Source organism: Pimephales promelas, chromosome 4 (assembly GCF_988280905.1).
Source record: "Pimephales promelas chromosome 4, fPimPro1.hap1.1, whole genome shotgun sequence".
Lineage (NCBI taxonomy): Eukaryota > Metazoa > Chordata > Actinopteri > Cypriniformes > Leuciscidae > Pimephales > Pimephales promelas.
Genome location: NC_142772.1, coordinates 14,279,286 through 14,299,969, shown reverse-complemented (window position 1 = coordinate 14,299,969; position 20,684 = coordinate 14,279,286). Strand labels below are relative to the sequence as shown.

Below are 20,684 nucleotides of genomic sequence, written 5' to 3'. Positions count from 1 at the left end.
TCCCAATGTGGAGCTGGTGTGTGAGCATCCCCCTCCTTGTAGGTGAGGCCCCCTTTAATGATCTCCAGCTCCCTCTCTTCTGCCAGGGTCATTTCTTTTCCTCCTGGTGGACAGTTTCCACATCGGCATCCTCCACATCTTGGCTCACATGCAGCCCCGATGCTGTCCCAGTGCCACCACTCAAGGAACTCATGGTTACTGGCAGCTGTAAATTTGGTCTGAGCCACATCCTCCTGCTGTAACTGGGCTGTCTCCATTGTTGGACTTGTGATTTCTTGATATTTAACAGCTGCTGTCCTCATGGAGCGAGCAAAGTGTGTTTTGGACTCATATATTGCAACCTCCACTTCTTCAAATAAGTCGGGATGTGCTCCACCCACTGTCTTCCCCAATGGACCTTCCCACAAGACGAGGTCTCCGATGATTTTTACCCTCTGAGGAGCGAGTCTTCCCTCTCGGTGGCTAATGAGAAGTTCAACCTCTCCTGGCCTTTCCAATTCTTTAAGTTTGACTTCTGGGAAGAATTTTCTCAACTTCTCAGGTTCAATTACTTGATGCACTCTGGCGATTTCGTCCAAGCCATAGCAGACCATTTCATGAGCTCTCTCTGTTCCTTTAGGTGTCTTGACTCTGACTTTGAGGAGATACCTTTGTGTGTTCACCTCCATGGTCATACCACCAACCCCATGCACAACTAAAGTTATCTTCTCATGTCTCAACCCCAGTCTTTCAGCAGCCTTATGGGTAATGTAGTTGGTGTCTGAAGCAAGATCAATTAAAGTCCCAATCTTCTGCCCTTCGTTTGCAGTGACTTGCATCAGCATCATGATGACAGGGAGTTCAGAGAGCCCATTACTTTGCAGTAGCTCAGACTGGCCTGAAGCATCGAGTGTCACTGCAGTTTTGTTGGTGAAAGCCTTTCTGCATCGATCTGCCATTTCTGGGGAGAGTTCAGCCAAGATTTCCTCCTGTTTCTCCGTTAGTTTGCTTTCACCTTTGCGGTCTTTTCCACTCTTTCTCTCCTCCCCTCTTTTGACTTCTTTTGGGCAGAGGAAAAAATGGTGGTCTGGGGCACCACCTTCCCTTTTACAGTCTTTATTTCTGCATAGGAAAGTGTCTCTGCAATATTCATCTTTATCATGGCATCCAAGACATCTTCTGCATGCCCCCAGTTTTCTCAATACAGCTTTCTTTTCAGGTAGCTTAAGTCTTAAGTCTGAGGGTATCAGAACGAGCTGAGAGAGATTTCCAATGGTGGTCCATCTCTGCAACAAGAATCTTCTGCTCCTCCTCAAGCCTCCTTACTGACATGATGATGTCAAAAGCTCTTCTCTTTGTCCTTAGATCGACAGAGTCTGGAATGCATTTATGATAAATAAACAAATCATTAGTTTTAAACATCAACCTTCAAAGACCCTCAAAAATAGTATGGGGTTGCAGAATAACATTTGAAGTCATATTGTATCAGATTTGTCAGTAGCAGTCAACAGTCTAGTGTACATACAACTGTGTGGGAGCTGCCATGGCCAAGCTGTCTCACCAGACAGAATGGTTTCTAGGCAAAGAGTTTCTGTGATTGGAACCATTCTGTTGTATTTCTCCACAACAGATGTCAGGATTCCCTTCTCCTCCCTGATCTTGCGGCGGATTCTGGCTCGACCTTTGTTGCCATCATTATCTTTATAGAGACGCTGGGAACGTCTCTTGATACTGGCTACCAGCACCTCAATTCTGCTGGCCAGGGCATCAGCATCATTCGTAGTTGTTGTTGCTGTTGTTGCTGCTGAGAAGAAATAGGTGTGGTTTGCACTTTACAATACCAGTAACAATTACAATTATTTGTGACTAAATGTATTACAAGTAATCATTTCCTTACCGTCAGCCCAATCCTTTACATCATTCACCCAGTCTTTCAATTGGCTCGCTGTCACTGTCAATTGGGCTTTCATGGTCTCTAGGTTTTGTAACTGGCTTTGCAGAGATTTTGTGGTCTACAATAACAAACAGTAGTAAGAAACAAGAACCAAATGTTCGATGCACAGCTTCATACACTGCTAACATGCAATACTGAACATCTAAAATTAATTCTACTGATGTCATTACCTTTTGATATCGGCGGGTCAGTGCCAAATTGTTAACCTTTTGCTGATTCCAGCGCATGGCCATGAGAGTGAGCATGTCTGTGCGTCCTGCAAAAAGACAGAAAATAAGATGTTACCATATTCCTCCAAATTAGTATATAAGGATGTACCTAGTGCAGTATGTCACCTTACCTGCTTTTGACATATGTTTTGTGGTCACTGCAATCCTAGAGAGGAAGGCATTGCACTGTTCCACCTCCTCCCCCAGTGTTAGACCAGCCCCATCCTGATATGCCCCACTGCATTTCACCTGGTTAAGAATAATAATAAAAAAAAAACAATTAAAAAAACAACAAAAAAAAAAACAGATGTTTGTAGATTTAGATAATACAATTATATCACATAGCAACATTTCCTTACCTCACATTTAAAATCATGGGCTTTGGCATGAAATACCGAAAGGAAAGGCTTCATGTTCAGAAGGTGCTGGAGCTCTGGACAGCTTTTCGCAACTCTTTGGAGGTAGGGCCAATATTTGCAGGTCACATCCATGCAAAAAAATGTGATTTGCCTACTGGCCAGCTTTTCTTGCAGGTACAGGGCAAACATTTCCCCCCTATACATATTTAAGGCAGAGGCAGGACACCGTGCCGACACACCGCAAGCTCCAATCCCTCCTCGTCTACCTTGCTGGCAGATCTTTGTGAGGTCTCTCTGGCTGCTGACCACTCACCTCCACAAACACCTCTTCCACTGACCTACAATAAGAAAAATGGTGGATGAAAATAAGACTCTCATAAACAAACTCTTCGGAAAGAGGTTTTACAAAATTTTACATGTTTGGTTGTGTTGTGAATGTGGTCCACAAATCTTTTCACGTCTTCATCCTTGGCAATGAAGACGTCTTCAAAGATGGCCTGTTCCTCAGATCTAAAAAAATAAAAAACAACAATTGGTGATGGATAACAATTTATGATAACTTATAATCTGAGATTTCTTGGTTCACACATTAAAGAGTTATGTTTTCCTATTAATACAAACAATGTGATACACAGTTTGGAGTACCTAGCAGCACTCTTGAAACGATAATGCTTGCGGTTTCCATCAACTGAAACTGCAAGCATTTCAGGGGTGCACGCAGGACAGTTAAAGGGTTCTTCCTTGCACATATTGTCCAACTCAAATCGCACAGCCTCCGACTCAAAAAAACTTTTCAGAAAACTGTCCAGCTGAGATCTTGCCAGTCTATTAAAAACAAGGAAACCAATCGCTGATTCAGCATTCTTAAAAATGCTTGGCAGGACAGTCCTGGTGCCACCATCTTCATTTCTTCAAATGAAAAAAGACATCTGTGGCATAAACTGTGGCAAATTGAAGGGTTGCAGGCCAGTAGTCACTTCTGTTTAGGTCAGCGACTCCAGAAGTCCAAGTGGCTTGGCATGCCTCACAAATTAACTCGGGCATGCTTAGATCATGTCGTCCTGGAAATATCAAAAACACATCCACTGTAATGTAAACCAGGATTTGTGTTCTTTGTACAATTTATACATTACTTTAAAAGTTTTATATCAATGTCAAACTTGTAGGTAGTCGCGTATGGATATATATATATTTTTTAAGATGCTTCTTAAACAGGACAAAATAAAGTTCTTCACATTCTTACCATTCATTGTGACCACAGCAACAGTCTTTCCTGGACTAACCCTCAATGTGTCACAGCCCTTCGTCTGCACCATCCTGTCTGCGTCTCCAGCACTACACTTCCCATGATCCTCTTGTCTGCACACCTGAACTCACTCCCTCATCAGCCTCCCGTTCAGCGTCCTGTTCATCTGTTTCACCTGTCTTCACCTCATTATGTTTGATTCTTCAGTGTATTTAGTTCCCTCTGTTTTAGTCAGTCTTTGTCGGTCGATGTTGAATGTACCCTCTGTTGCACCTGTTTACCTTCTTCTTGCCTGTTTTTGGAATTAAAGTAATCTTCGTGTTAATCTGGACTCTGATCTTCTGCCTGCTCCACAGCGTGACAGATCGACCGACCAAACTGCAACATGACCGCAGTGACTTTTCGGGGGATGCTCGACCCGATTCGGCGACCCCGCCTGATTCTGGTCCCCCGAAAGCCTGAGCTCACCGTCAGCCAGGCAAAGCTCGAGCTCCCCGCTCCGCTGGTCCCGCCCAGCCTCGCCGAGCCCGAGCTCTTTCCTCTGCTGGTCCTGCCCAGCCTCACCCAACCCGAGACCGTCCACTTCCCATCTGCCCTTCATCTGGGGACCCTACCCAAATATGTTTGGGGGGGGGGGGGGCCCAGTGTCCCAGCCCGCGCCAGAGACCGTCCAGCCAGCGCCAGAGACCGTCCAGCCAGCGCCAGAGACCGTCCAGCCAGCGCCTGAGACCGTCCAGCCAGCGCCAGAGACCGTCCAGCCAGCGCCAGAGACCGTCCAGCCAGCGCCAGAGACCGTCCAACCAGCGCCAGAGACCGTCCAACCAGCGCCAGAGACCGTCCAGCCCGCGCCGGAGACCGTCCAGCCAGAGCCCGAGACCATGGTCCCTCCCAGCCTCCCTCTCCCACCTCCTCCTAACCATCACTTTTGGACTGTTCATCCACCACTGCTGGTCATCCCCTCTGCTCACTCAAGCCCCTTCGGTAAGGCCGAGTTCAGGTCTACACTTCTGTCCTCAGAGCCCACACCTTCATCTCACCCTGTCAGCCCTCCGCCTTCACCTAGACCCACCACTCCCTCATCGCCTCCGCAGTCCGTCTGCCCGGAAGCTCCGCTGGGCTCGAGCGCCACGCCAGGTCGGCCCTCGTTGCTCGACGCCCAGTACCAGCCACGGACTTCCGGGATTCGGGCTGCACCCTCACCCTGCACCCCTTCGGCATCCCTGGACTCCTCCCTTCCTCTGGTCTCCCCGTCGGCCTCCCTCGCCTCATCGTCACTCCGGTCACCCGTCCCCGCGTCGCCTCTTCGGTCCCGTGGCTCTACGGCGTGGCTTCAGCGTGCCAGGACTTCGTTGGCGCCATGGTTCTTCGGCCTTTCAGTTCCGCCGTGGCCGCCTGAAGGGTCTTCGCCGCCGTGGCTGCCTGAAGGGTCTTCGCCGCCGTGGCCGCCTAAAGGGTCCTCACCGCCATGGCCGCCCGAAGGGACCTCACCACCATGGACGCCCTGGCCACGCCCTCATCCTGCTCCGCCCTGGCCTCGCCCGCATCCTGCTCCGCCCTGGTCTCGCCCTCAGCCTGCTCCGCCCTGGTCTCGCCCTCAGCCTGCTCCGCCCTGGCCACGCCCTCAGCCTGCTCCGCCCTGGCCACGCCCTCAGCCTGCTCCGCCCTGGCCACGCCCTCAGCCTGCTCCGCCCTGGCCACGCCCCGCCCAGCCCCCAGTTCGTCCCCCCTCCTTCCTCTGTTATGCGGCGTGAGGTCACGCCTCCCGGGAGGGGGGAGTTCTGTCACAGCCCTTCGTCTGCACCATCCTGTCTGCGTCTCCAGCACTACACTTCCCATGATCCTCTTGTCTGCATACCTGAACTCACTCCCTCATCAGCCTCCCGTTCAGCGTCCTGTTCATCTGTTTCACCTGTCTTCACCTCATTATGTTTGATTCTTCAGTGTATTTAGTTCCCTCTGTTTTAGTCAGTCTTTGTCGGTCGATGTTGAATGTACCCTGTGTTGCACCTGTTTACCTTCTTCTTGCCTGTTTTTGGAATTAAAGTAATCTTCGTGTTAATCTGGACTCTGCCTGATCTTCTGCCTGCTCCACAGCGTGACACAATGACTCTGGTGAGCAACCACAGATTTTGTCAGGCATCTCCACAGGTACAAGCCGGACTGAAAAAGAACATATGGTACAATTGAATTATGATCAATTTGTATTGACTGAGATTGTAATAGATCAATGGCAATGAAGATAAATCCAAGATAAAACAATAATGGAAAAAAGGCATAATTTAAATAATAAAGCTTATGAGCTTAACTATTCTGAAAATTAAACATATGTTGTACACTAACCAGAACTTACCACAATGGGAAAGAGCCTTATCCACCACGTAAGTTGTTGGAGGCAATGGTTGGAAGAATCCAGCAGTCATGGCATCTCTGTTGTGAAGAACATGTCTGGTGTGCATGCTGACGTCACATTCAGCACAGAAGAAGGGACGTGGTCTACAGTCACAACACCGGACAGCCGCTGGATTACTCCCACACTGTTGGCAGATGTGTGTTGCCACATGTTCCCTTTCCGCAGCCGTGTTTACCAGGCGGGGTCTCTCTGCCCTCCACCTCTCTGAAAAGAGACTTTGTCTTTTGCTCCAGTTTGAGGAAGCCAGAAGAGGATCTCTTGGGGTTTCAAGAGGTGATGCTTCATCACCAGAGAATTCACTTTTTTACAATTACAAAAATTCATTCCATGTATGTGTATATATATATATATTTTATTTTTACAATATTAAAGTGTACTCAATTTGGCTGTGAAAGGATCAGTATTCTACCAAAGTTTAAAGTAGAAACATTTATTTACATTCTAACCCACTGTCATAAATGTCATAAATATCATATATATATATATATATATATATATATATATATATATATATACAAGGGCTAATGGTGACACAATGAAGTACACACCAACAGTCTCTGGAGTAAAGGCCAGGAGCAATGGAGGGAGGAATAAAAGAATAAAACTCTTTTTAGAAGCTGCCAATTTTGAGGGTCCTAAAGAAAAAACTAAAGAATTGAACATTTTACATTTTAAGTATTCTCTTCATCTGTGTTACCAGAATGGGCTATATTTTATGTGATATTCATTGTATTCAGTTCAATAAACTAGAATTTAATATTGTTAATGACATTTTAGAAAATAACTAGACAAGAAATGTTGTCTAAAATTATATATAATTCATATACGAATCAGTCAATAAGTTATGATATAATTACTTATTACATTAATTATACATATTAATTGTTTTATTTCATATTGAAAAATTGTGATGAGCCAAAATGTAGTAGTTATGAATACATTTGAATAGTTAATTATAGATTTGTTTGGGTGTTAATTATATAATTTTGCGTGGATTTTAAACAAATAGGCTGTAAAACAAACCAATCTGGCAAATGTTCTTCATCTGAACATTTATAATGTTGAATAACAGTTATGTGCTAATGTAATACTGAAAACCTTAAAATCTCCACTAGTATTGCCTTACATGATTATTTCATAGGATTATAAACAACAAAATTTGACAAAAACTTGAATTCAATTAACTAACTTTGCTGGCCTGCACATTTGGTGCAGCATCAAGCTATATTTTCATATTGTCTCTTTCCATCATTTACTGTCAAAATAAATTGCCACCTTACACATCTAAAGGTTCTAAACACAACTTCTTGTCCTAATTCAAGAGTTTTTGATGTGTACATTTAAGAATAGTATCCATCTCTATTAATTAACTCTTCTACTTACCGAGTGGAAAATTGCAATGGACCTCGGGATCGCCCCATACAGTGACGTCAGCGTTATTAATTTAGATGATTTAAAAAAAATACAAATTTAAATTAAAAACATTATAAATTTTATATAAACATTATATATATATTTATTAACATAAACAAAACTCCGATAAAAATACGTCATCCTGGATGCTCTAAAGCACGTGTACATCATGGATGCCAGTAACGTTAACCTTCGACAAGAAAACGCTTAAACTGCTTACTTGCACACGCCGTGGAGCGTTGTTAAACTCACCGTTGAATGCCGTTCTACATGCAGTTTAGCGTTGATTTGGTTAAACTCCCTCTGAATGCCGCTTTACCTGCAGTTGAGTGTTGAAAGACTCACCGATGAATGGTTGTACAACACAATAGGTGCGTTCCATTCGACCGTAAGTGGACTGCGAAGCGGACTTCACAGGGTATTTCGCCATCTTAAGTGAGATTCCAATTCGAAGGGAACGAACATGTTCAGTTTGAAGGGCACTGCAAACGGCATAGGGAATAAGGGAACATCGATACATCACTTCACAGGAAGTCAGTGAAGTCCACTTCAACTGATATACCGTGTTCAGGGAGTAGGGAGCAGTGAACACTGCGTAGGGACCCTGTTGAATGGAACGCACCTAATGAGCGTTGTTAAACTCACCGATGAATGCGGTTGCATATGAACCCGTTAAACCTTTGCGGAGAGGGCACTTTGAAATCAGATTGTGAGGGTTTTTAAACATGTAGAAACAGTTGGATCACCACCACTAGCCCTGGCATAGATCATTTATTGTAGCCTATTCATTTTTATTGCAGTCTCGACTCTCGACCCATTCGCAGCAGACCATTGTGGTGAGCTTACCCAAGACGTCAAATTTCAACACTACAGGCTCCGGTTGAGATATCTATAGAAGTCTATCGGACTACCCTGCACGTTGAAAAATGACGACAAAGGTATATACCCAGTGCGTCAATAAATGACGCCAAGGGGTCCTGCCCAAGTGTCCATATGTGACGAGTTGGGGTGTGAGAATGTGTTGGTTTTTCACAATCTACCATATCAATCCCTGTTAGGCCTGCTTATTAATTTAATTTCCCTATAGACCGGTCAACTAACATTTATTCAATTTTAGTAGTTTCTTTCAAATTAATTTCTTATCAATTATTTTTATTGGTGTTTTCTCTGTAATTCTGAAACTAGCCTATTTTTAATTCTGACTGGATTTGCAGAATTCACCAATCCTACTTGATCTCTTTGTAAACTGTTTTTGAACACTTGACTTTTGCCACAATTGATACAATTAAATTCATAAAAACCCAATTAGGCCAATTGAAAAGTGTATGTGACCAATCATTAGAAATTTTTGATTTGCAAATTTTTGAGTTAACCTTTGATTGTCTGTCTTTTGCTTTCAGAAATACATCTTTTTCAGCTCTTTTCTCAGGGCTTCCCTTTCTTTATCCATTCATCAGTCCCTGTGTCTTACACTAAATCCTTCATTATATTTGTCAAACTTTCATTGGATCTTCTCTTTAAGATCTTCTCTTTCATTGGATCTTCTCTTCTCTTTAAATCTTCTCTTTAGGCTTTCTTCATATGGCCTTGGTGTTGCAAAACTAATATTTTGATCCTGGTATCTCTACAGGTGTTGACCCTATTTATAATCTTAATTATTATCAGTGTGTTTCACACCTTTTTACCTTACAAACCCCAGCTTGCATATATTCTCCGAGTTACGTCGGAATGACGGAGAATGGGGGTTTCGCATAGAAAGCCAATCATCTTCGAGTATTTAAAAACAAGCCAATGGCATGAAATGCCTTGGGGCTGCGGAAATTTGCATAGCGTAACTCCGCCCCACCCCATGGGTATAAAAGGAGGAAGTGAACGCAACCGCAGTATGTTTTCACTTCGGAGCCAAGAGACTTCTTCACTCCTAAAGCCAGTTTCACTGAGACAACTCTTCGAGATGAGCGTCCTCTTCAGTGTTGGTGTGACGGCGGTACCCAGCGAGATTCTGCATTGCTTGCGATCTGGTCTGCCAGACTTTGCGCTTCTCCCTGGACGCCTCCCTGGACGCCCTGGTGCGGTTGATTCATGTCATCTTCTGATGGTCACGATCGCTGCTCTGTGTGTCTGGGCATTCAGCATGCAGCAGCAGCGTTCGTGGATGACTCATGTTCCTTCTGTGGGAACATGACCATCTCTACACTGCGATTTAGACTCAATGATCTGACAAAAGTGAGAGTTCCCGCGTCTGCTACTCATTCTGCTTCTTCTTCTAGAAGCTCTTCGATTCGCGGACAGGGTGATTTATCGGTGACTGTGTGGAACAAACCCCCGACGCTAGCTCCTCGGGCCACACCCACCGTCCCAGTGTTAGAGCCAGCGAGCGCCGAATCACTTCAGGCGTCTGCCTCTTCGCAGGTACCATCTGTTTCGTTCGGCGCTCCAGAGGATGATGCGATGTCGATCGCAGCATCACAAGGCGGGCTTGATTCCTCGGGAAGTGAGGATGCGGCTGCGTTGCCTCCTTCGGGAGCGCCAGCGTTGCCTGTGTCTGATCCCGAGATGACGGCCATGCTATCTCGGGCCGCCGTGAGCATCGGGTTAGAGTGGAACCCTTCGCCCTGTCCCGATCTCTCGCGGATGGATAATTGGTTTTTGGGTAAGGCTGGCCACAGCCGACCCCAATACCTTTTTTCCCCAAGCTGCATGCGGAGGTGACGCACACTTGGAAGGCTCCTTTGACCTCCCGAGAGCGCGCTTCAGCCTCCCCCGCCTTTCCTCCCTTCGACGCCGCAGTTGCCCGTGGGTACGCTGAGATTCCTCTGGTGGAGCGCTCTGTTGCGATGCAACTGTGTCCACAGAGCGCATCCTCCCGCGGTACTCCTAAGCACCCTTCCAAAGCCTGTAGGTTCTCGTCATCTATCGCTCCTATAGAGCGGCGGGACAGGCAGCTTCGACTACACCACTCCCCTCCCCCTCTATCGCCAGACCCCCGTGGAACGCTGGTCCTTCCCTGGTCTCTTTTGTCGGGGAACGGGGCTCGACTGTGCACCCGCACGGGGTAACTCCTGTGCGCATGCCGGTCTCCTCGCCTCGCTGCCCCTCCGGGGGGACGTCTGTGGTTCGCATGACCCCGCTGGTTCAGTTCCTGGGAGCCTGGCTAGAGCTCCCTGGCCTGTCCCGCTGGGTCATCAGAACGATCAAATTCGGCTACGCGATTCAGTCCGCACAGTCTCCTCCCCGTTTCAGGGGAGTTCGCTTCACAGTGATCGGTGGCAATGCCCCGGTCATGAGAGCGGAAATTGCGACCCTGCTGGCGAAGGGTGCAATTGAGACGGTCCCTCCAGCCGAGATGAGGTCAGGGTTTTACAGCCCCTACTTCATCGTCCCCAAGAACTGCCCACATCCGCAGCCGCGGCAACGCTGCTCGGATTGCTTCATATGAGACCGCTTCAGCTGTGGCTTCGCGATCAAGTCCCGAGGTGGGCATGGCATCGCGGCTCGCTCCGAGTTCCAGTGACTCCAGCGTGCCGCCAGACCTTCTTCCCGTGGTCGAACCTCAGCTTTTTACGGGCCAGAGTCCCTCTTCAGCGAGTTTCCAGGCATGTCGTTGTCTCCACGGTAGGGTTGTAACGGTATGAGATTTTCACGGTATGATATTCGTTTTAGAAAATATCACGGTTTCACGGTATACAATATTAAACTATCATTATTATAATCATCATCAGCTACAATGGCCCTTAAATGAATAAAAACAGATATGGTTTTTGGTTGAACATGGTTTACAAAGTTTTTTTAATAGAGTCTTTATGAAATGTATATTTATTTCCTCAGAAATTCTGGGTTGTCTGAAATAACTGGTCTGGATTCTGTGATTGAATACAAAATGTATTTTTGAAAATGCAATCAGATAAAATGTAACAACTTTAGTTTGTCTACACAAGAGAGGTTAACTAAATTAAAACATGGACAAAAAAACTATACACAATAGTAATATATTTTAGTCATTATTTTAGTCATAGGCTAAACCAAACTTTTTTTTTACAGGTTGTACTGAACACCTATGAGTTTCAGTTAGGCTGCATGCAGGTCTTGATGCCCAAATCCGATTTTCTGACTATATCCGATTTTTTTGACGACCTGCTTACATTATCTTTTAAAAATGACCCATATGCAATTTTTGCATTTACACTATACACTGCTGAGGATACTGTGGAGAAAAAAAGAGGAGAGACACTGCCACGAGCACTTAAAACGATGCCTCTCGTGAAATGTCTTCAAATACGGATTTATTTCTGTAACAACCCTGCATTTTTGCCGGCACTCTTCACCCCAAACACTCAAAAGACATGAAACCTCCGCATTGCTCCACTGTGTGTATCCTTTCTTCCGTTGCGCCTATAATCGCACACTTTTTAATGACGTACGACTCGCATTTACTGAGGAATATCCGATTTGTCTGCTTACATGGCACACGCAAATGCACGTATCTGATTCATATCCGATTTATTACCACATTTGAATGAGGCCTGAATCCAATCTGAGAAAGTCGGAATCCATGCGTTTTTTTCCTGCTTACACGTTCACCGGTCATATCGGAAAAAATCGGATTTGGGTCACTTGAAACATGCAGTGTAAACGAGGCGTGTATTTGATGATTATTCTTTTAAAAAACAATTATAAAGTGCACATTTAGTGTTCTCTGTCTGGATATGTTCATGTGTTCACGTCTTCACATAGTGGGTGAGACAGCTTTAAAAACCATGAGCGTCATGCGTACTTGAGTGTGTACTAAATCTACTAGACAAAACGGCGCTGCTCATTCATACAGAGACGCGATGAATATAGAAGGGGCTTGCACACCAGTCTTTTTGCGTTGTATATTCACAGATGTAAAGACTCTGGTCGGGTCTGATAAAGGGGGAATTTGCATATCATAATTAATAATTGATAATTAATAATTATTCATACAGATTTGGATCAGACCGGTCTTACATAGTAATTTTACCCATATGCATGCATGTGCATCCCCGCAATTAACCGCAAATTAATTGTTATTAATTGCAAGGACCACGTTTTACAAGACAGGCAAAATCAATTAGCTCAATTAAGTTATAGAGCTTGTGAAGACAAATTCTGTGGCCACAAGAATTTGCCTCCCCTGCTCTATAAACAAATACCCTTTCAGGTATTTTTAGTTACAGCTAGCAGCATTTTAAATCGGCATTTCATTGACTTGTATCATGAGCGAGACAGTGATTCAGTCAGACATGTGCATAAGTGTATTTAATAAAGCAACTACTTAAGTATTTACTACGTTACAATGATACATGTATTTACAAACATTAAAACAAACTAAGACGACGCAGAGCGTTTAGACAATGCATAAGCGTAAGTTAAGTGAGTTGGAGAGAGAGAAAGTGAGAGAGAGTGAGTTACGTTCATCACAACAGTCAGTTAACCTTTCTGAACACCACGAAAACACTTTCTTAACTCTTTCCCCGCCAGCGTTTTTAAAAAAAGTTGCCAGCCACCGCCAGGGTTTTTGACGATTTTCGCTAAATTTGAATGCCCCGCTGAATATTTTCTTCCATGAATATATGAAGATGATATATATAAAAATAAAGATCTGAGCCTCTGCTTTTAGGCAAAAAAAAACGTTTTTATTTTATCTTCATCTGTTCTTTTTTTATTGCCTCTTGAACAGAGGTAGGTTTTGTCAAAAACACAACATTTTGGACAAAAAACTGAGAAAAAGGTATTTTTATCAAACAAGTGCATTTAAAAGCAGAATACATTCCTATGTTGTTTCCTTCATATATAAAACTTTCCAAAATAAATTAAAAACATAAAATAAATGTAAAATATATCAAATTTCCCAGGATGTAAGGGAAATGTAACTTTTGCAATAAAACTTCTGCCTCTGCCTCTCTGTGTTCTACCTGTGAATAATGAATAATTGGAATTACAATAAACAGGCCTACACACACACACACACACACACACACACACACACACACACACACACACACACACACACACACACACACACACACACACACACAAATACATATTACAATGTGGTAAATGAGAGAAAGAGAGAAATAATTTGACAATTACACCTTCATATTTAGACAGCCACACATAAATGCCTGCACACACACATACATATTATAGTGTCATAATATTATACGATCTATCTGCGGCACGTCCATGGCTAGAACTTTCTGTGACAACATGTGCATCTCTCTCACTGACTACTTCGTCCCGATCAGATTCAGAATTATCAAATAAAGAGTGATCGGACTCCGAGTCCATTTACCTCCAGTACTTCAGCCATATACCTCTGCATTGTCTGTCTGATACATTCTCACTACTCCACTGTTTGAGACAATTGCAATCTGTTTCTCTGATCAAAGAGTTGCGAACTCATTCAGGACATGTGCGCGGGTCTTCCTTACCGTATACCACCTATGTTGTAATATAGTAATTTGCCAATAGGTGTCACTGTTGTATTAAGTGAGTCACCACAGTTCTGTTATTTCTTCTTCGCTGTTTTTTCTCTCTCTCGCTGGAGTTAATAAAAGAACACGTGAACTTTCAACAGGTTATGGGCCCAGATCCTCGCTAAAGAAATAGACAGTGTACTGGAACTCACAATGGAGGATAAACTGTTTATTGAAAAGCTGAGTGGGCCAGAGAACTGGGCAACGTGGAAATTTCAAATGGAACATTTGCTGAAAGCTAAAGGACTATGGGGCATGGTGATGGAGACAGACAACGTGGCAGATGGAGCAAATGCACAGGCAAGAGCAGAATTTGAAAAACGGAAGGAAAAAGCATTTTCTGTGTTGGTGCTGAATGTAAGTACATCTCAGTTGTATCTGATAACAAGCTGTAAGACCCCTAAGGAAGCTTGGAACACACTAAAGGGACATTTTGAAAGAGACACTCTTGCAAACAAACTGTTTCTGAAGAAAAAATACTTTAGATGTGAAATGAAAGAAGGAGAAAATCTAACTGAACATTTGAAACGAATGAAGGAATTAACTGACCAGCTGGGGGCAATAGGCGCATTGATTGAAGAAGAGGATCAGATTGTAACACTGCTCGGTAGCTTACCACCAAGCTATGCTACAATTGTCACTGCACTGGAAACTAAGTTGGACAGTTTCACGAGTTCACACTTACATATAATTTTGAGTGAGTAAGATTCAATGCGTATTTGGCGTGCTGTCCGGAGGGAGGGCTCCGTGCTCGGAATTCTGCCCGAACCCAGAGTACTCCCCCCGTATGTAAGTGATTTTTTAGAAAGAGGAGTGTGCAGGACTAGGAGTGTGGAGAAGGGGTGGAGGAGGGATGCTGCAAACTGCCAATGGATCGAGGTAAGACTGCTGAGTCTATATATACCCTCTTATCATTGGTTGCTGATTGCTGATTGCCGTCCACTCGTGTTAATTATCTGAACGTGCTCCTCCCGAACTTAGTTATTAACAAAACTTCATTTCACGAGTTCACACTTACATATAATTTTGAGTGAGTAAGATTCAATGCGTATTTGGCGTGCTGTCCGGAGGGAGGGCTCCGTGCTCGGAATTCTGCCCGAACCCAGAGTACTCCCCCCAAAAGGCTAAAGAGCAGAGGACAGCCGCCGGACTAAAGACCCCCCAAAGAGTGCCAAGAAATGGCGGGCTGGCATCTCGAGAAGGGGCCTGGATGCTTGGTCAGGGAGGCCCGTGATGTTGGCTCACTGCCTGGACTGATGGCCCTTGTTGACTGCGAACAAGGTGTGGTTGTTGTATACTTGTCCAGGAGGTTTTCGCGCTGCATCCACTGTAAGACCAAATATTCGCTGAAATGAAAGAGAAAACATGAGTGCTCTACCTGGAACTTTCTCGCTCCGTCCGATGTGAGACCAATGCTCGCTGGACGGAAAGAGGAAACCTGAAAAGAGGAAAATGAGTGCTTATCCAGGAGATTTTCTCGTACTCTCGTCCACGGTGAGACCGAATGCTCACCGGATGAAAGAGAGAAAATTTAACTGCTCTAATGGGAAAGCTCTCGCTCCGTCCGCTGTGAGACCAATGCTCGCTGGACGGAAAGAGGAAACCTGACAAGAGGGGAAAATGAGTGTTTGCCCAGGAGATTTCTCGTATTCCATCCGCTGTGAGACCAGCTGCTCGCTGGATGAAAGAGAAAATTTTAAGTGCTCTACTGGGAAAGCTCTCACTCCGTCCGCTGTGAGACTAATGCTCGCTGGACGGAAAGAGGAAACCTGACAAGAGGGGAAAATGAGTGTTTGCCCAGGAAATTTTCTCATGTCCGTCCGCTGTGAGACCAACTGCTCGCTGGATGAAAGAGAAAATTTTAAGTGCTCTACTGGGAAAGCTCTCACTCCATCCGCTGTGAGACCGATGCTCGCTGGATGGAAGAAGGAAAACTGAAAAGTGGAAAAATTGAGTGCTTGCCCAGGAGATTTTTTCTCACACTGCATCCGCTGTGAGACCAACTGCTCGCTGGATGAAGGAGAAAAATGTAAGGGCTCCTCTGGGAAAGCACTCACTCTGCTCATAAAGTGATGGCGGTTTTTTGAGTGTCTAAGAAAAACGAAAAAGGGTAATTTAAACGTGGCATTGAGTGTGTGAGTGGAACTGAAGGGCTGGTAGCTTATGCGGAAAGCCGAATACATTTAATGAGAATTTCCAGTGTTATGGGGTGTCCGGAGTCGGGGGCGGGTGGGCTGGGATCTTTGGATCCCTTTAATCAGGGTTTGTGAATTGTTTAACTCCACAGAAGTAGTGCCGTACGACAGTTTATGGGAAAAACTGGATTGCCGCTCAAATAACCTTTAATAGGAGATAAAAGATTTGATTGGAAAGAGAAAAATCGGGGGAAGGCAAGTTATAAGAGACGTTATATTTATCGTTTCCTTTCTTTATGTTACCTCCAAGCGGTAATATAGGATTGAAGGGTCCTGGGAGATACCGCTTGGAGGATAAATTTTGATGCGTGCGACGTTAGCTTGGAGACCAAGCTTGCTGGACAGAGGAAATAATCAATTAAGGGTTTTAGCAGGAATAATAATTCTAAATGGTGATGTACTGGAGAGAAAACATCATTGTTATAGCAGTGTAGAAAATTAGCCAGAGGAACAGAGCTCCTGCGGGAGCAGAGAAGAGGTCACTGCTTGAGCAGTGTAGAAAATTATCCAGAGAAACAGAGCATCTGTGGGAGCAGAGGAGACGTCACTGCTGTGGCGGTGTAGTAAATTAGCCAGAGAAACGGAGCTCCTGTGGGAGCAGAGTAGACATCATTGCTGTGACGGTGAAGAAAATTAGCCAGAGAAAAGAGTTTCAGATGGAGCAGAGGAGACGACACTGCTGTGGCAGTGTAGAAAGTTAGCCAGAGAAACAGGGCTCCAGTGGGAGCAGAGGGGACGTCACTGTTATAGCAGTGTAGAAAATAAGCCAGAGTAAGAGAGCTCCAGTGGGAGCAGAGTAGACATCACTGCTGGGGCCGAGTGAAAATTAGTCAGAGAAAGAGAGCTCCAGTGGGAGCAGAGTAGACATCACTGCTGTGTCAGTGTAGAAAAAATAGCCAGAGAAACAGAGCTCATATGAGAATTATTCAGAGAAACAGAGCTCCTTTAGGAGCAGATGAGACATCACTGCTGGGGCTGAGTAGAAAAATTAGCCAGAGAAACAGAGCTCCTGTGGGAGCGGATGAGACATCACTGCTGGGGCAGAGTAGAAAAATTAGCCAGAGAAACAGAGCTTCAGTGGGAGCAGATGAGACGTCACTGCTGGGGTAGAGTAGAAAAATTAGCCGAAAGAAACACGGCTCCTGTGGGAGCAGAGTAGACATCACTGCTGGGGCAGAGTAGAAAAGATTAGCCAGAGAAACAGAGCTCCTGTGGGAGCAGATGAGACATCACTGCTGGGGCAGAGTAGAAAATTAGCCGGAAAAAAAAACGCGGCTCTTGTGGGAGCAGATGAGACATCACTGCTGGGGCAGAGTATAAAAGATTGGCCAGAGAAACGGAGCTCCTGTGGGAGCAGAGTAGACATCACTGCTGGGGCAGAGTAGAAAAGATTAGCCAGAGAAACAGAGCTCCTGTGGGAGCAGATGAGACATCACTGCTGGGGCAGAGTAGAAAATTAGCCGAAAGAAACACGGCTCTTGTGGGAGCAGATGAGACATCACTGCTGGGGCAGAGTATAAAAGATTGGCCAGAGAAACAGAGCTCCTGTGGGGGCAGAGGAGACATCACTGCTGGGGCGGTGGAGAAAATTAGCCAGAGAAACAGAGCTCCAGTGGGAGCAGAGGAGACGTCACTGCTGGGGCAGTATAGAAAATTAGCCGGAGAAACAGAGCTTCAGTGGGAGCAGATGAGACATCACTGCTGGGGCAGAGTAGAAAAATTAGCCGAAAGAAACACGGCTCCTGTGGGAGCAGAGTAGACATCACTGCTGGGGCAGAGTAGAAAAGATTAGCCAGAGAAACGGAGCTCCTGTGGGAGCAGAGTAGACATCACTGCTGGGGCAGAGTAGAAAAATTAGTCAGAGAAACAGAGCTCCTGTGGGAGCAGAGTAGACATCACTGCTGGGGCAGAGTAGAAAAATTAGTCAGAGAAACGGAGCTCCTGTGGGAGCAGAGTAGACATCACTGCTGGGGCAGAGTAGAAAAATTAGTCAGAGAAACAGAGCTCCTGTGGGAGCAGATGAGAAATCACTGTTGGGGCAAAGTAGAAAAATTAGTCAGAGAAACAGAGCTTCTGTGGGAGCAGATGAGACATCACTGTTGGGGCAAAGTAGAAAAATTAGTCAGAGAAACAGAGCTCCTGTGGGAGCAGATGAGACACCACTGCTGGGGCAGAGTAGAAAAATTAGTCAGAGAAACGGAGCTCCTTTGGGAGCAGAGGAGACGTCACTGCTGGGGCGGTGGAAAAAATTAGCCAGAGAAACAGAGCTCCAGTGGGAGCAGAGGAGACGTCACTGCTGGGGCAGTATAGAAAATTAGCCGGAGAAACAGAGCTTCAGTGGGAGCAGAGTAGACGTCACTGCTGGGCAGTGGAGAAACGTACCTGTGCAAATGAGCTGTGGTGTGAAGCCGAGCAAAAGCGGGAAGTAGATTAGGGCCTGGCTGGCCGATTATCATCTTCTTGAGCGCAAACAAAGATGCGAAAAAGAGGGGCGATTTAATCTTTGCAGGATTATGCACATCTTTATTAACGTTTCAAAATGGCTTAGGGAACTTTCACCCTGGCAGTTAAGTCCGTAACGGGGAATGGTTCGCATGAAAAATCGCTAATGTGAACGCCATTATGGGAACCGGGTGCGCACTGGGGTACCGGACCCGAGACTACCTGGAGGAGGTGGTGGTAGTACTGACTACCCAGCACGGACTCGGGTGCGCCCTTGTTCAGGAAATAAGGTATCCTGTGCATGCGTTTTAGCTTATTGTGATGTATTCAGTTAAATAAGTAAGGGATGATAGTGTTGAGGAATTACCCTGGATACGAGCGAGAGTGAGCCTGCAGTGTATTCGAGCATTGTACGTGGAATCAGAGCAACATATTTGTAAATCCACTGTATTCTTACGGGTCCGTTTGCAAGCAGCAGAAAACCACCTTATGCGACACACGTACAATAAACCTGTATTGTTCACTTAACTGCGCATAATAGAAGCAATTTTACTAAAAATAAATAAGTAAATACACAATATTTACCCACGTTCTGCTTTCCATCGAGCGCCGTGCACGTTTGCAATGACATAAGATGCACGCGAACGCACCAAGGTTCGATAGAATTAAATTGGGTGTGGAACCGGACCCACGCTGCGGGGGGCGTCGGGGACAAATGCGCTCGGACCGCTGCAAACACAGGATACAAACCATATATGGCATTTCACCGTAACAAGCCTAGTGTAAAAGCTCCGTTGTTTCTCATTTATTTATTTGTCATTTCTAAGGGTGGTTCCCTGCCGATTTGTTCGTTCTGGATTAGTAAACCAAATGGTGAAGCTGCGGGTTAGAATTGGTCTGAACTTCTGAAATCTTAAAAGAGGAGTCGATTCCTGTTAATGGAATCGATTCCTAGCTTTGGAATCGACTCTATATTCCTAACGCCTCGGATCGAGGAATCGATTCTTTTTGGGATCGAGGAATCAATTCTTTAGAATCGATTCCCAGCCCTAGCTACTGTTTACGTGTGAGTTTTACGCCATAAAGAAGCATCGCGTTTAAGGAACGCAAATCATTGTACAGAAACTATTTATATCGATCACAATTAGTATCCGGATAGCGTAAATGCTCGACATTCAACGATTGAAGCGATGCGAAGTTCAATCAGGGACGCGAAAGTTTTCAGCTAAGCACTCACAGAGTTGACCCGGCAGATGTTTGAGAGTGTGGATCAGCCGGGACTGGATCTGCAGCGTGGCTTAACTTACTTACTGCCTGTTGCGACGGCTGACGCTGGAGGAATGTCCATTCCTTTGCGTTAAGATGGCAGCATTGCCTTCCATATCTCTATGGCAGGAATTATTGAATGGTCCGGTTTAAAGATACCGCGGAAGTAGATTGCGGATGTTTCGCCCGGGGTGGCGATGACCCGTTTGTTTGGCCTGACGCCCATGGGATGATACCGGGTTGCGGAAAAGATTCCTAATTCTGGACGAAAGATTCTCTATCGAAAACAGGAAGAGCTAGATTCGGACATGGCCAAATGCTGCAAACTGCCAATGGATCGAGGTAAGACTGCTGAGTCTATATATACCCTCTTTTGTTGCTGATTGCTGATTGCCGTCCACTCGTGTTAATTATCTGAACGTGCTCCTCCCGAACTTAGTTATTAACAAAACTTCATTTAACGCTGCAGTTTGTTCAGCAAGCATTAATAAATGAAGAACAAAAACGAGTGTCTGCTGAGGGTAACTATAGTGGTGCTTTATCCGGTGGTGCGTCAGCGATGTCAATACAAGTTCGCAGTGATATGCAGACTATCTCCAAGACAGTGAGAGATGACAGATCTAGTTCGTGGAGATGTTACAAGTGTGGAAAAGAAGGACATATCAAACGTGACTGTCCAAGTAAGAAAAAACAGACTAAAATTCACAAAGC

General features: G+C 45.2%; 1 protein-coding gene, 1 long non-coding RNA gene and 1 pseudogene across 4 annotated transcripts; all 3 read right to left on the bottom strand.

The window, feature by feature from the left end:
* Window positions 1-1,107: 1,107 nt before the first annotated feature.
* Window positions 1,108-2,387, bottom strand: LOC148981655 (uncharacterized). Of its 2 annotated transcripts, XM_089129986.1 has the most exons (4): window positions 2,274-2,387; window positions 2,104-2,189; window positions 1,877-1,991; window positions 1,108-1,783 (listed from the first exon to the last, which is right to left on the bottom strand). In XM_089129986.1, the coding sequence occupies exons 1-4, from the start codon at window positions 2,284-2,286 to the stop codon at window positions 1,455-1,457; spliced, it is 543 nt and encodes a 180-aa protein (XP_088986112.1). In that variant the 5' UTR covers window positions 2,287-2,387; the 3' UTR covers window positions 1,108-1,454. The 2 variants fall into 2 exon arrangements, 1 of the variants encoding a protein (XP_088986112.1); XR_016168248.1 differs by having other exon boundaries at window positions 1,641-1,991; window positions 2,140-2,189; window positions 2,274-2,329.
* Window positions 2,388-3,267: 880 nt separating this feature from the next.
* Window positions 3,268-10,432, bottom strand: LOC120492233 (uncharacterized; annotated as a pseudogene). The gene is made up of 5 exons (XR_016168203.1): window positions 10,290-10,432; window positions 6,098-6,456; window positions 5,853-5,907; window positions 3,745-3,791; window positions 3,268-3,562 (listed from the first exon to the last, which is right to left on the bottom strand). The product of XR_016168203.1 is annotated as an uncharacterized LOC120492233 (transcript).
* A 4,675-nt stretch (window positions 10,433-15,107) lies between these two features.
* LOC148981654 (uncharacterized) lies at window positions 15,108-19,751 on the bottom strand. Its single transcript, XR_016168247.1, has 2 exons — window positions 19,293-19,751; window positions 15,108-15,416 (listed from the first exon to the last, which is right to left on the bottom strand). It is a non-coding gene; the product is annotated as an uncharacterized LOC148981654 (long non-coding RNA).
* Between the last annotated feature and the right edge of the window lie 933 nt (window positions 19,752-20,684).

Excerpts from the sequence above, each read along its gene's own strand:
- LOC148981655 (XM_089129986.1), bottom strand. Across the intron at positions 1,992-2,103 it reads TGACCCGCCGATATCAAAAG|ACCACAAAATCTCTGCAAAG; the intron begins GTAATGACATCA and ends TTGTTATTGTAG. Across the intron at positions 1,784-1,876 it reads TGTAAAGGATTGGGCTGACG|CAGCAACAACAGCAACAACA; the intron begins GTAAGGAAATGA and ends ATTTCTTCTCAG.